Genomic DNA, 15,811 nt, shown 5'->3' on the forward strand with positions numbered 1-15,811 from the left:
TTTTTTCTCAAACAATAATGCTTAGAATATTCAACTTAAGAAAAAGGTAACTGTAGTCAAAAATTTATATTTGAATACCCCAATTAACTAAATTATTTTTATTAAGACCCTAGCCACATTCCCTTTACCTCTGGCTAATTTTTCACTCCCATGTGTATGTGCCCATAGGAGTCACATGTATGCGTTTCTGTTCATGGGTTTGTCACCAGTTTTCACATGTATGTTACTTGTGTCATATGATAGAGAAAATGCATATAAAGAGTTAATAAATTAAGTCTTCCTAATGCATTTTTTGAACTACATCACTTTATGCTTTCCTTATGCCATTTTTATTCAGGTATTACATTTCTAATCATTATATTTCCCTTTTCTAGACAACAGACTTTTGAAGAGGTAAGGATATAATTTCTAGAAATTAACTGGAGTGTGGGCCTTAAAATGTCATGAGGTGCCTGGAGAATTTCAGAAAGGAATGAAACTAGGTATTAAGCATCCTGAAATGTTAAACTCACCATCCTAGAGACAATTTTACCTTCTCAACAATTTTCTTGAATGTACTCTTCATCTTATTCCTCAGTCTTTGGACCACAGGGTTCAGCATGGGGAAGACAGTAATATAAAACACAGCTGCAATTTTGTCTGTGTCAGTGGAATGACTGGAGCTGGGCTGTATATACATGAAGATAATAGTCCCATAGAAGATGGCAACTGCAGTGAGGTGGGAGGCACAAGTGGCCAAAGCCTTCTGGTATCCTGCAGTTGAGTGCATCTTTAGGATGGTGATAAATATAAATAAGTAGGATATCAAGATAACTAGAATGGCAAAGAGGATATTGAAGCTGGTTACATAAAAAGGAGCCACTTCATTCACATGTCTATCAGAGCAAGACAGAGCCATGACTGCTGGAACCTCACAGAATAAGTGATGGACTACATTGGACATACAGAAAGGGAGACTGAATGTTTCCTCAGTGTGAATGGAGGCATTCAGGGAACCATTGACGTATCAACCTATGGCCAGGCATGCACATACACTTGTCATGGTGGTGGTATAATGCAGGGGTTTGCACACTGCTGCATAGTGGTCAGAGGCCATTAAGGCCAATAGTAAATTTATCACACTGGCAAAGGGATCAGAAAAGAATGTCTGAGCAGCCCACACAATGTAGGAAATGATTTTGTCTTCTCTAAGGAGCCCAGTCATGACTTCTGGAGTGACAACTGAAGGGTAAAAAAAGTCTACCAGAGACAGATTACTGAGGAAGAAGTACATTGGATTGTGGAGTCGAGAGTACCGGAGAATTGAAATGATCATCCCCAAGTTTCCAACTACATTGATGAGATAGATGAGAACAAACATGATAAAGAAGGGGACCTGCAATTCTGGGACATTGCTTAGTCCTAGGAATATGAATTGTGACACTTCTGTACTGTTCTACATCAGTGTTATTTGGAATCAGGAGACACCCTATATGAATGAGAAATAAAGGAACAGAGTATTAAAGGCAGTAGAGATTGCAGTGAAAATAAAATGTTTATGTACATTATGTACTATTTCATTATAGCAATAATATGTGTTTCATGATTTTCCATAATGAAAGCATGAACTTAACAGCAAGATTTAGTGGATTAATTATCAATAGAGCCCTAGACTGTTGACTGAAGGATCCACACAGATCATCTCTCCAGTTTTTAATTTTTATATATTTACAAACTGAGATTTGGAGAAATTTGTGAATTATCCAACATGATAATTATGGAATTAATAAATCAGCCAGTTCAACTTTTCCTAGTCTAATAAATTCATAGACTTCTACATTGCCAATGTGCCCACAGCTAGATACTTTTACATCTATATTCCTTGATTCTTCTCAATAAATTTATAAAATTGAATAGTTGTTACTTTCATTTAGATTGTGAGGCACCAGAGGTTAAGTGTTTTATTCATGTTTACAGAATTATTCATTGGCAGGCAAAGCTTTGACTCCAGACAGAATTGTTACCAAATTTGATTAATGAAATTACATTTAAATAAAACTGAATTTAACTTAATTTAGAATTGTTCATTTTCTGTATTATTTCTCTATTTTTCAATCACTGTTTGTGATTTCACAGTGAATTAACTGAAAGATACATGCATAGTAGATGTGGTGAGATAACTGGGGCAGTAGAAGAATGTGTAAACCAGAGAGGTGATGCTGAGGGACTGGAGGGCATAGCACTATGTATGGAGCTTGGGCTCTGGGAAGAGGTGCATGTCATTTCTACATGTACAACCTAGGAATCACTGGTCCTAACCTAACTACTTGAACAAGAATTTCTTCAACTACATAAAAAAGGTGGTAATGAGGCCTACCCCAAGCTATTATTTGGAGAATTAAATGAGAGAGTGCATTAAAAAAAGTCAATGAGTAAAATGCTGATTGTTTAGCACAGCCTGATGAGTGCTGGTTGCACTTCTATTATTGGAATGAAATGATTGCCTTTATGTGGTTTGAGAAGATAGGCGGCAACATGTAGAGCTTCAAGTATGGATAATGCTTGAAGTCTTAACTATCCCACTTTATTTTGCTTTATTTTCCCCACACACCAGGTTCATGAGATTTTATGTGCCCCCTCTGTGATTTACACTTGGTTCATGCTCTGCCCATATGATTGGCTGCTCTGTTCATTCCATGTGAGCCATTCTTTTGTTTAATATTTTTTTCTTGGAATCCACAATTTTCTTGAGTTGAAAATTTCTTTTTCTCGTTACTGTCATCCTTATAGTTGAATCACATATATTGATGGCTGAAAGTTCGTAGTTTGTGGATTACCTTTAGCATGCAGTTGTGTTTTGGTGGAAAGTTTACGTTTACCTTTAAAATGTTTTTATTTGAATCTGTTCTAGTGTATGAACAGTATTTTAAGTCGTTTTTATTTTAATTTAAAGCTTTTGGAAGCATTTCCATCCTTTGCTAAATTCTATTCCCTACTATTGTCCTCTTATTCCTTTACAACTTCAATGTACAACCCTAGCCCAAGAGGGTTTTATGTTTGTCCATCTTAACACACATCCCACTTTTAGCATATACTATGTTCCAAAATATAGGATAAGAGCTTTATACATAGCTGTGTGTGTGATTGTGTTTGTGTTTGCAAGCCTGTTCTTAGTTATCAACAAGGCAATTGATAATTCATGAAGTTATGTGATATTGTACAATTCTACAGCTAGTATAAGGAAGATTTAAGATTCAAGATTTAAATCCAGTTTTATCATAATCAAAAGCCTGTTCTTTTAGCCACATCACTCTCAACATGTTTAGATATGCTAATAATAATAAGGATGAGATTATGGGATTATAGGAAAAATGTTAAAAAGAAGTTCAGATATTGCTAATTCACTTAGGTTCTTTTGTAGTTCAAAGTAGGATCATTTCATTATATACTATTTATTTAATCTCCAATGAGAAGCCAATGGATAGTGAACAAATTGAAATTACTATCTATTCAATCAGAACATCACCTATATGATTTTTTGTTAATATTTTTAGAAAGCAGCCTTAGGATGTTTTATAAGTATCACCAAACTCTCTATTGATGGAATTTTAATATTTATACCCTAGCTTCACCTCAGTGTTTTAGAAAAATGTTCCAAATCTATATTTCTGTGCTCGAATAACTCATAGTATGTTATATCTGCCCCACTATTTTTGCAGGAATTAAATTTTTTACTAAAAGTATACATTGAATATAGAAGCTTATCTCGTTCCTTGAAAACAAGGGACAGCCATTCCTGAATAGTGTGTTTGAAATCAAAAATTCTTCCATGAAATAACGTAAATATTGTTTGAGAAATTCTCTTGCAGGTAGGTTCTTCAAGAGGTTCTAAGGACTCTTAGACGTAGAACCTCCTCTTCAAGAGATTTTAAGGACTCTAAGGCAGGGAAAGATGGAGGAAAGACACTAATACACATTCAGGTCAGGATTCTATCCTTCCTTCTTTCTATGTCCTTAAGGAGTTATTTATATCCTCCCTATTTGTAAAATAAAGATTATAAAATTACATCTTCCATATAATACACATAATTATGTTTGTAAACAGCAAATAATCGAAGGTCTCCAAAACAACTTGCTAAGTGGTTATTATTTTTGTTGCTTAATATAATTTTAATTTTGTGGTGTGTGTGTGTATTTTTTTTTCCTAACTATGGTAGTAACCTCATAATAAATCTTCATGGCAGAAGAAGACCTGTTTGTACTAACACGTATTAAGATTCAGACGAATAAATGATGACCAAGGAGGCCCATCACATAGCCTGGTCTCTCTAAAATAAAGTTACCTGGAGTCATGTTGACTTTCATAGGCTAATGCTAATGAACCAGCAGAGAATTATGGAGACATGGAACTCTCTGGTGATGTCCCTCATGAGGGCATCTATAGCTCCTCATCCACTCTCCCAGGGAAGAAGCAATTTAACTACCTGTGGGAATTAAGCAGGATATTTTGACTGTTCACGCATATGTTTGTATTAGTCTCTTTTTCATTTTTAATTAATGTATATTTTACAAACTAATGTTTGTAAAACATGTGTATATTTAAAGTACAGTTCTAAAAATTTGCTCATAAAATGAATGGTTATATATTCATGTAACCATTAACATGATCACACATAATAAATAACCTCAAGCTTCTTGGTTGTCAAATCATTCTCCCACCCACTGCACCAGGCAAACACAATCTTTTTGTGTACATAATTTTATTTTTGCAAGAATATACTTAACTAGAATCCTAGCATATGTAATCTTTGGTTCTGGCACCTTTCATTTAGCATAACAAACATATTGGAGGTCTATCCATACTGTTACCTATAACAGTAGTAGTATATTTTTGTTAATTGACAAATTATTGATGCAAATTATAGAAGCAAATAACTTCTTCACGTGTCAGCAGGAAAGAGAGAGCGAAGGGGTAAGAGCCTCTTATAAAATCATCAGACCTCGTGGGAACTCACTCATTATCGTTAGAACATCATGGGGGAAACCACCTCCTGATCCAATCACTTCTCACCAGGTTTCTCCCTTGACACACAGGGATTATGGGGATTACAATTGGCGATGAGATTTGGATGGGGACATAAAGCCAAACCATATCAAGTATATACATTTTTTTCTTCAATTTAAGTTCCTAGAACAGTAATTTGACTAAAGAAATAAATAATATTAGATAAATTTGGTCTAATATTCTAATACTTCAATTAATTATTTTAAATAGTTTTTATTAAAAGCTAGTCAGATCCCATTCACCTCTGACAAATTTCTCACATACATTTGCTTCTGTTCATGAGCTTGTTTGTGCCCCTGTTAGGTACATATGTTTACATTGATGGGTGATAGAAAAAATGCAGTGGGACAAGGAAACAAATCAACTGCCATTAGAAAGGTTTTGACAAAAAGGACCCAAATGTTCTTATGCTTTTCCAGCACTATTTTCGTTCATGTAACACATTCTGGAAATATTTTCTTTTTACTAGGCAAGTAAAAAGAAAGGTAAGGCTATCACCTTTTGAAGAAGTAAGGCTATCACAACAGGAATTTAAATGCCTTGTGAAAATGCAATTTGATTAATTTCATGGGGAAGTTCTGAAAAGAATGAAACTGGGTTATTGTGTACCCTACCACACTAAATCACAGTTCTAGGAACAATTTTGCCTTCTCAACCGCCTTTTTGAATGCGTTCTTGACTTCTTTGCTCCTCCAGCTATAGAACACAAGGTTCAGCATGGGGATGAACACAGCATAGAGCAAGGATGCCATTTCATCTGTGTCCATGGAATGGCTGGAGCTAGGCTGTAAGTGCACGAAGATAGTAGTCCCATAGAAGATGGAGACTGCAATGAGGTGAGAGGCACAGGTGGACAAAGCTTTTAAGTGTCCCTGAGCTGAGTGCGTCTTCAAGATGGTGATGAATATGAACAGGTAGGAGGTCAAGATAACTAGAAGAGCCAAAAAGACATGGAAGCTTGACATAAAAACCAGAATCTTCTTGCTAATGTGTTTACCAGAGAAAGACACAGCCATGACTGGTGGAACATCACAGAAAAGGTGATGGACAAGATTGGACTTATAGACAGAGAGACTGAATATGTCTCCAATGCAGAAGGAGGCATTTAGAAAGCCACAGACATTGGAGCACATGACCAGATGAGCACATACACTGGCTATCATGGTGGTAGTGTAGTGTAGGGGTTTGCACACTGCTGTATAGTGGTCATAGGCCATTGATGTCACCAGCAATATTTTCCACCATGGCCAAGGCTACAAAAAAGAACATCTGAGCAGCACAAGCATTGTAGGAGGAACTTAGCCTCCTACCCTCTAAGGAACCTAGCCATGACCCTGGGAGTGACAGTTGATAAGTATCCAAGCAGAGACAGGTTACTGAGGAAAAAGTATATGGGAGTTGGAGACAAGAGTCCAGCAGGATCAACAGTATGATCTCCAGGTTCCTAGTCAGAATGAGGAGGTGGATGAGGATTAACAAGATAAAGAGGGGGATCTGCAGTTCTGTGGCATTGGTTAGACCTACCAGGATGATATCAGTAACCTTTGAGTTATTTTACATGTGAATGAAAAAATTCTCTACTGTAAGAAGAAAAAAAGGAAGAGTTGGTAAATATAAAAGACATTGCACTTATAACGTAAAGAGTTTGTGTTCATGAGCATGCACACACACATACACATATATTCTGTTATTTCATCATTTCATTAAGGCCATAATTTTTTCTTCATGATTTTTTATTCTAAAGCATTAATTTGAGCAAAACAAAACATTTGGCAGATAAATTATTTATGTGGTCACAGACTGTTGAAATGAAGTATCCTCACATCACATGCACAAATTTCTACTTTTGTAAATGAACAAACAGAGGTGTAGTGGTGCAGAAAAAGGCTATGATTTCTTGAAGGTCACATATTTGCAACAAACGCATCTCCCAAATCACATCACCTGATTGTATAAATAGTTAACATTTATAGCACTCATTCCAAGCATATACACACGCACACATGCACACACACCACATGCTTAGTATGTTCAATCCTGTTAATCAGCTGGTTAAAAGATTGAGTATTTTGTGCAAATTTACGTGAGTATCAACTGACAGAGCAAGTTTTGAACCTGGGCAGAGTGATTCTCAAGACCTATGCTCTTATCTGAAATTAAATTGAATTTATTTGAACTCAATTCACATTTACTTATTGTGTCTATTAGCCCACGCTTAGGCTGCCTAGTGAAGTAATATATGTAAATTAGGTGTGGTGGGATAATAGCGCAACAGTAGTAGAGACCTATGCAACCAACAAAAGCAATTCTAACGAGAAGGTATGGCATTGAGTGTTAGAGTTTGGGCTCTCAGAAGAGGGGTATATACAATCAAGTAACAGCCCTACTATTTACTACTGGAAGACATTGACACTAACATAACTTCTTTGAACCTCGTTTTATCTATCTGTAAGATGAAGCCGGTGGTGGGATCTAACAAAAGAAATTATTGTAAGAGTTAAATGAAATAATGCATAAAAACCAGTGAGCACGATGTGGGTGTTTTGAAGCTTCAATCTTCACTCACACAATCTTTTGAGTGCTTGCTATGATAATATCATTAGGATGTAATGATGATCTTCATTTTGGTTTGGGAAAGCTGGGTGTGATATGCAGGACTTTCAGGTGTGGGTGAATAGGAAGCCTGGGGGTCTCGCTGTTGTATTTACTTTTCCTCACACGGTAGGTTCATTCAGTCTTCTCTGTGTTTTTCATTGTCTGTCAGCCATGCCACCTAGGAGCCCAGATACCTTCTGCCTATTTTTGCTTAACTTTCCCTCCATTCCATATTTTGAAGTGTGTGCTTTCCCAAAACACATTTCTACTCTTTCTACTTGCATTCCTTAGATAAACTATAGATTTGAGGGGTTGAAAATTTATAGACTGGTGATTTTATTCTAGCTGGCAGATAAGTGCTCACGGTAAACTCCGTGTTTTTTTGTTTTTTTAAATTTGAATTTGGATTCTTCAACAGGACATCCATTCTCTGTAATTAGTCTTCTCTACCATCTTCATCCTAGCCACTGTACAACTTCATTTGACATTCCTGGTCCCTGAAAGGATTTGTGTTTGCCAATTTCCAAATAGTATAGTATAACCTATAATTTTTTATCACACATGTTCTATTCTATGAACACTTATAAGAGAATTATAGCTTTAGGCCAGGCATGGTGGCTTACGCCTGTAATCCCAGCACTTTGGGAGGCCGAGGTGGGCGGATCACGAGGTCAAGGGATCGATACCATCCTGGCTAACACAGTGAAACCTCGTCTCTACTAAAAACACAAAAAATTAGCCGGGAGTGGTGGCAGGCGCCTGTAGTCCCAGCTACTCAGGAGGCTGAGGAAGGAGAATGGCGTGAACCCGGGAGGTGGAGCTTACAGTGAGCCAAGATTGCACCACTGCACTCCAGCCTGGGCAACAGAGTGAGACTCCATTTCAAAAAAAAAAAAGAGAATTATAGATTTAAATATTGATATATTTCACTTAATCTTCATAACAACATTATATATCAGTACTATTATCTATATTTTACAGGTTAGGAAACTATTTGAGGAATTATACTACTTCCTAAAATTACATATGTACTGTGAAGTAGATTCAAGGTTCAAAGGTAGGTATGACTGATTTCGCAACCTGCAATTTGAACCGCCACATTGTCAGCTTTTCTAGACATAAAGAAAAGGCTGAGATTATGGTGTAAAGAAAACTAAAATGCAGTATAAATTTAAGTAATTTTGTGAGGACTCGGAATCTAAAGAATGGTTAATCCAAACGTCTGTTTTGATTTTCCTACAATGATCAACAGCTAATAACTAGGTTGGAATGACCACTACTCAATAACAGCACCATCTATCTAATGTTTTTGCTCATTCTTTCAGGCACATGATGTGGTGTTTCATGAATATCTGTGTACTTCCTACTGAAAGAAGTATTTTTGTCACTGAGACTCTAGTCCAACTATTTCAGAAAAACATTCATGACATCTTATTTTCAGCTCAAATAGATCATGGTAGATGCATCTTCCCTACTGTTTTACGTGTAGTTCACATCTCACTAAAAATGTGTACGGAATACAGAAGCTTACCTTGCTCCTTGAGAAAAGGTGCTGGCAACCTTGAATTTTGATTCATTGACCTGAAACTGCCAGGAGAGAATGTACGAATTCTATTAGAGACGCTTTCTCTTGAATACGTCAAAGAGTGTTCTTGGAATTGTCACTTACCCTGTGTCAGCCTCAGTTTCCTCATTTGTGAAATGGACATATGATGATTATTATGATTATTATTAAGACTTATGCGTGTCTCACAGAATTATGCAGAATTGTGCATTGGCTGTGAAAAGCAAATGAGGGAAGGTCTAAAAAACAACTCAGTAAAGGGTTTTCATATTAACTGAATTCAAGATAATTTGTATCCTGGGATGTTTTCCCTGTCAATGGTTGCAGACTCAGAAAAATCTTTCCTTCACAGGAAGACAAACATGTGTACTAACAACTATTCACATTCAGATAAGTAAATACATGATGAAGAGATCACTGCAAACAGCCTGTTCCTTTCAAAATGAGGTCAAACAATATCATATTGGCATTTTAGAAGCCAATGAATAGGGCCCAGGAGAGGGTTTTAGACACATGAGAATCTCAGGGGAACGGCTTTCCTTATGGAAGCAACAGGTCCTTATTCCACTTATTCATAGAAGAAGCAATTAAACTAACCATGAATACCTGTCTTGTTTTTCTGAGCCAGCACATAGATGTATTTGCATTATTTGTTATCTTTTTTAAAAAAATTAAGGCATAATTTATATGCAGAAAATATAGTATACTTTTTTGCGATTTGGGGCAAAAAACATGATCATATAGCCACTACCACAATCCAGATTAAAACAAAAAAACAGCAATTGTATCATACTCCCAAATTGCTTTCTGATCTTTTATAGTCAAATCCTCTTGCCACTCCCAACTCCTGGCAACCATTGATTTTTGTCCTTGTAACCTGCCTTTTTAAAGAAATGCCACATAAATGGAACCTTATAGTATCTAGCCTTTGAGTTGGACTTTCACTTAGCAAAATACATAGATGAGATACATCCATTTTTGTTGTAGTATCAGTACTTTTTTTCCTTTTTCATTCTTGAGCAGCATTCCATTGTATGGACCTAACTCAGATAGTAATGTATCTAGTTTTCATTGATTACAATAAAATCTGTTATAAACATCTGTATACAGGTTTTTGTGTGAACATAGTTTTGCATTTCAAGTGAGTGTATGACTTATACATGGGGGCAGGTGTGAGGAGAGGGGCTGGTCAGGGTTCTATGCTTTTGGCTGTGTGCATGATGTGGGCTTCCTGGACCCCAGAATGGTGTTGAGACCAACTCAGGAAAGGACCAAGAAGGTGGACCCCATCTCAAAGTGCCTATTGGAGTTGACTTGAAGGGCAGTGAATCACATTTCAGTCATGGGGATGGCTTCCAGAACCTGTGCACCCACCTCAGATGGTGTGTTGTCCAGTCTAGCCTCTCCTGTGCCCTGTAGCTGCTGCTGGAGGGGCTGTGTGTGCTGGTGGTAGAGGTGCACTACCACCCTCACTTGGGGGACAGCCTTTACCAAATGTCACTTCACCTGTCTTTGGTGAGGGCAGGAATGGAGTGGGGTGGGAGGGATCTGAGCCAGACTCATTTTAGAACATGGTCATCAAACTGAGAACCAGAGAGGCTGAAGATGAATTCAGGAAGGTCCTTCGTGCCTTCATGTCAATAATAGGCTGAGTAGGGATGTCCAGAAATGGCCTTCCCATTTCTTCTTTCCCAGGATGCACAACAGCTACATACCTCAGGTAGGGAGTACAGTCACTCCCTTAATGTTTAAGGTGTTCTTTCTATGGTTCAGCTGAGAATGACCACAGGAAACAGTTTGTCCAGTGCCCTCAGTGCACATGAAGAGGCCATTCTCATACACAGCACCCCCAGGCTTGATGGTGAGCAGAGGCATGCGGTAGTAGCACATGTTCTTATTGAGATTGAAATTTCCTCCCTGCACCAAGGTGCTAGCTGAGATGGTCTTTGTGCCTTCAGGGTCCCACACCACCACATCAGTATTGGCTCCAGAGATGATGAGGCCCTTGTGGGAATACAGGCTGAGAACAAAACAATTCTCATCCATCATCCTCCAACTGGGTTTGGAGCATAATCCCGAAATACATACTCTTGAATGCCATAATATCCAATGTGTAAATCCCCAAAGATCAAAATCTCTAAACTGAAAGTGGGAAAACTGAATGGGAAATACTCATGTCAGTATATAGTGAATCACAGAAGAATTTCAGAAAGACCAGGGCCAAGTAGAAAATGAATGTGAACATATGCTCTGAGGAGAACTATGGCCCAAAAGAAAAAGAAAAGCAGCTATTCATTGTGATACAAGACTTCAAAATACAGCTAATGAAGATAAAAATTGGCTAGCTCTTACACACTGTCTTCCACGCAATTGTCCATAATCTATCCCCGTGATACACTTTTTCACGTCAAATTTTCTTCTTAGTTTTTTTTCTTTTGTTCTTTTTAGTTATTTTTCACTATTTTAACTTGTCAGCATTATTTTTACAATTTGAAGTGCTATGAGCTTCATCTTCACATCATTTCCAATACTGGAGGTATAAATCATGTATGGACTTTTCAAGAGTTCTTATTCATTTTATGCATTTTTTTTGTGAATGTGACCCCATGAGAGTGCATTATCACAGTTTTGACTTTGTGTGTAAGCATTGTGTGTGTACATAAAAATGTCAAAATTTTCTCAATAAATAAAGAGATTTCCTTTTTGTACATCTGCATTTGTGAAAGATAAGATTTCTTGAGATGTTGGCTTTTTGAGTCATTGCAGCCTATGCAGTGGTGACTCATTGTGTTTTTGATTTATCTCATCAGAAGACTTAGGTTGTTCCTCATGATATTTCAGATGACTGCAGTTATAAAGCTGGGTGCACACAATTACCAATCAAAGTAATATGTATTTTTATATCTCCATCTTTGGTCTATTTTTATGGATATGAATCTGTTATGTTAGACCCATGCAATTGTCGTTAGTATACCTGAGTCACAAAAATGTGTGGCTATTGCCTGCTTTTTTGTGTGTAAAGTGGCCTATGAAATGTTGTCACTTTTTAAGGTTTCTTGAATAACCCTCTCTTGAAAAAATATAAATAAACATCTTTTTAAAAGTGGTAAAATTATTTTTTCCAGAATTATTTTTCTGGGATTTTGATCTTTTGGGATTTCAACATTTGGGATTATGGTATTGGGATTTTGTCTTTTGGAATTATGATCAGCTCTCCCTCAATCCCTCTTCTCTAGGTGCTCTACACATTTAGAGAAATGTATCCAGTAACCAACTGTAGAAATGATCCCTGAAGGTATAGTCATATTTTTTTTCTCAAGTGAGCTATGATATTTTGTTTCTTAAAAATCTGTTTATTTTACTTGTCACATTTTAAAGCACAGATTTAACCACATAATTTTCCTCTTCTTTTAATCTGCAGTAGTGTCCCCCTCTTGATTTCTGATATTGGTCATTTTTTGCTATGGATTTATAATTTTATTACTTTCCACTCCCCCCACCAGAGAGATTTTTATTTCATTTGTTTTGTTTTTTTAAATTATTGATTTCTGCTATATGTTTGTCAGTTCCTTTTTTTCTGGTTGATCTGTTCAGTGTTTGCTCTTAATTTACTTCTCTTTTTCCAGTTACTTAATGATGGTAGCTTATATCAGTGGTTTGAGACTTTCTTCTTTGCCGCCATAAGCATTTAGTGTGATGAATTTCCCCCTCAGAGTTGCAGAAGGCTTCTAAAGACAAACATGCTTCAGCAAGCCATGGCCAGCTGATTCCCATTCTTCTCATGATATTCCCTCTACCCCCTGCCAAGTGATGTGGGTTAGGAGAGAGTTTGGAGGAGGGTTATGATGAGATTTTTGAAACTCAGACATCTCTTCCAAAAATTGGACTGTATTAAATGGACTCTAGGGTCCCTGTTGCTTCTCTCTCGTGTGGGTGGCTATTGGGTTTTGCTTTTGGTTTTTCAAAAGAATAATGAAAACTTTTAAATCACAAAAATAAATAAATACATGCATAAATAAATTTTTGTCCCCCTCAGCAACCCACAAATTTGATTACACTTTTTCTTCATTAAAAATATTACCTAATGTACCTTGCTATTTCCATTAGCTCTTTTGTTTTCTTCTAAGAGTGATATAATTTTAGCTCTTACATTTAGGTTTGTAGTCCATTTTGAGTTAATTTTGTGTATGATGTAAGACAGGGGTCCAACTTCATTCTTTTGTGTGTAGACATTCAATTATCCCAAGACTATTTGTTGAAAAGGCTACATGCCCTCCTTGAGTCCTTTGGGCCCCCTTATAGGATATCAAATGATCACAAATGTAAGGGTTTATTTCTGGGTTCACAATTCTATTCCATTAGTCTATATGTCTATTCTTATGCCATTACCGTACTATCCTGATTACTATAGCTTTTGTTGTAACTTTTGAAATTGTGGCGTGAGAGTACTCCAACTTTGTTCTCTTTTTAAAATATTATTCTGGGCTTTTAAATTTCCTTATGAATTTTAGGATAAGCTTACCAATTTCTGCAAATAAGCCAGCTGGGATTTGACAGGAAGCGTATTTAATCTGAATATCAATTAGGGAATGTGGCCAGCTGTACAATGTTGGTTCATAATCACGTAATGTTTTCCTTTATTTAGATTTTATTTAACATCTTTCAAGTAGGTTTTACAGTTTTAAGAATATAAGCATTGCACTTCTTTTTGTAATTGTTTTTGCTGTGCATCTTATTTTTGATGATTCTGTAAATAGAATTTTCTTCATTTTATTTTTAGATTACCTATTGCTAGTATATAGAAATACCACTGATTCTGGCATGTTGTTATTGTATCCCTGACACTTTACTGAATTGATTTTTTAGTTCTAATAATTTTTAGGGGATTACTTATGATCTTTTGTTTTCTGAGATGGAGTCTCGCTCTGTTGCCCAGGCTGGAGTACAATGGCACAATCTCAGCTCACTGCAACCTCCGCCTCCTGGAGTCAAGTGATTCTCCTGCCTCAGCCTCCGGAGTAGCTGGGACTACAGACGTCCGCCACCATGTCTGGCTAATTTGTTTGTATTTTTCGTTGAGACAGGGTTTCATCATGTTGTCTCGGCTGGTTCTGAACTCCTGACCTCAAGTGATCCACCTGCCGTGGCCTCTCAAAGTGCTGGGATTACAGGCATGAGCCACTGTGCCAGGTCATGATTTTATATTTTAAATAGCAAACAGACATTATTTTATTTCTTTCTCTCAGTTCAAGATGTCTTTGATAGTCGTAGGCTAAGGTTAAAAAAAGAATTATCTCTGCCTTTTAATTCTAATATATTATTATTCTAATATAGTTATTTTCCATTTATAAATTGTCATATGAACAAGCTGTACCAAATACCTAAAATTATTAATGCCTGAAATATTCATTTATTAAGAAACAGTAATGACTTATAGTTGGCTAAAATACGACAAGAGACAACACATATTTCATTAAACTCCATGAGAAATTATCATCTTATTTTTCTAACTTGTGGGTACTTAGAACTGTTTCTCAACTAAAGACAGAAATAATATTAGATGAAATTTTACATTCTATATACCATATAGCATTTTAACATTTGAGTTATTGTATAAAGTAGATCAAAGAGAGATAAAATAACTTTGCGATGATTTTGCATCATTAAAAGACTGAATCTAGAGAACATTTTGCCTTCTCAACAACCTTCATGAATGCATTCTTCACATCTTTGTTCCTCAGGGTATAGACCATAGGATTCAGCATGGGGATGATCATAGTGTAGAACACAGATGCAATTTTGTCTGTGTCCATGGAATGACTGGAACTTGGCTGTATGTACATGATGATGACAGTTATATAAAATAAGAAAATGGAAATGAGGTGAGAACCACAGGTGGATAAAGGCTTCTGGTATCCCTTACCTGTGTGCATCTTAAGAATGGTGATCAATATGAACAGATAGGAAATCAAGATAACAAGAAGTGCAAAAAAGACATTAAAACTTGATATAAGAACAAGAATCAGCTCACTAATGTGTTTCTCAGAGCAGGTCAGAGTAATGACTGCTGGTTTGTCACAGAAAAAGTGATGAATCACATTGGACATGCAGAAAGAGAGGTGAAATGTGTCTCCAATTTGGATAGAAGCATTCAGAAAACCAATGACATAACAGCCTATAGCCAGACAAGCACACACACGTGTTGTCATGGTGGTGGTATAATGTAGGGGGTTACACACTGCTGCGTAGCGGTCATAGGCCATTGAGGACAAGAGATAATTTTCCACAGTGGCAAAGACTGCAAAAAAGAACATCTGAGCAGCACAAGCACTGTAGGAGATGGCTTTGTCTTCTATAAGCAATCCGGTTAAAACCTTTGGAGTGACAGCTGAGGAGTAACCAATGTCCACCAGAGACAGGTTACTGAGAAAAAAGTACATGGGAGTGTGGAGATGAGAGTCCAGCAGGATTAATATGATCATCCCAAGGTTCCCAGTCAGAATGATGAGGTAGATGAGGGTAAACATGATAAAGAGGGGAAGCTGTAGTTCTGGGGCATTGGTTAGACCAAGCAGGATGAATTCACTCACCTCTGTATTATTCTCCAT

The 15,811-nt window shown here is 36.8% G+C and overlaps 2 protein-coding genes and 1 pseudogene across 2 annotated transcripts; all 3 read right to left on the minus strand.

Moving 5' to 3' along the window:
- Nucleotides 1-508: 508 nt before the first annotated feature.
- Nucleotides 509-1,441, minus strand: LOC129490192 (olfactory receptor 5B3-like). The gene is given in 1 exon segment (XM_055293801.1): nucleotides 509-1,441. A coding segment is annotated over 1 exon segment (933 nt).
- Nucleotides 1,442-5,667: 4,226 nt separating this feature from the next.
- On the minus strand, nucleotides 5,668-7,902 carry LOC129488634 (olfactory receptor 5B2-like; annotated as a pseudogene).
- Nucleotides 7,903-14,865: 6,963 nt separating this feature from the next.
- Nucleotides 14,866-15,811, minus strand: LOC129490200 (olfactory receptor 5B17). Its single transcript, XM_055293813.2, has one exon. The coding sequence runs from the start codon at nucleotides 15,809-15,811 to the stop codon at nucleotides 14,867-14,869; it is 945 nt and encodes a 314-aa protein (XP_055149788.2). The 3' UTR covers nucleotide 14,866.

Source organism: Symphalangus syndactylus, chromosome 1 (assembly GCF_028878055.3).
Source record: "Symphalangus syndactylus isolate Jambi chromosome 1, NHGRI_mSymSyn1-v2.1_pri, whole genome shotgun sequence".
Lineage (NCBI taxonomy): Eukaryota > Metazoa > Chordata > Mammalia > Primates > Hylobatidae > Symphalangus > Symphalangus syndactylus.

Bases quoted from the DNA above. Each gene is read 5' to 3' on its own strand.
- LOC129490200 (XM_055293813.2), bottom strand. From the start codon at position 15,811: ATGGAGAATAATACAGAGGTGAGTGAATTCATCCTGCTTGGTCTAACC.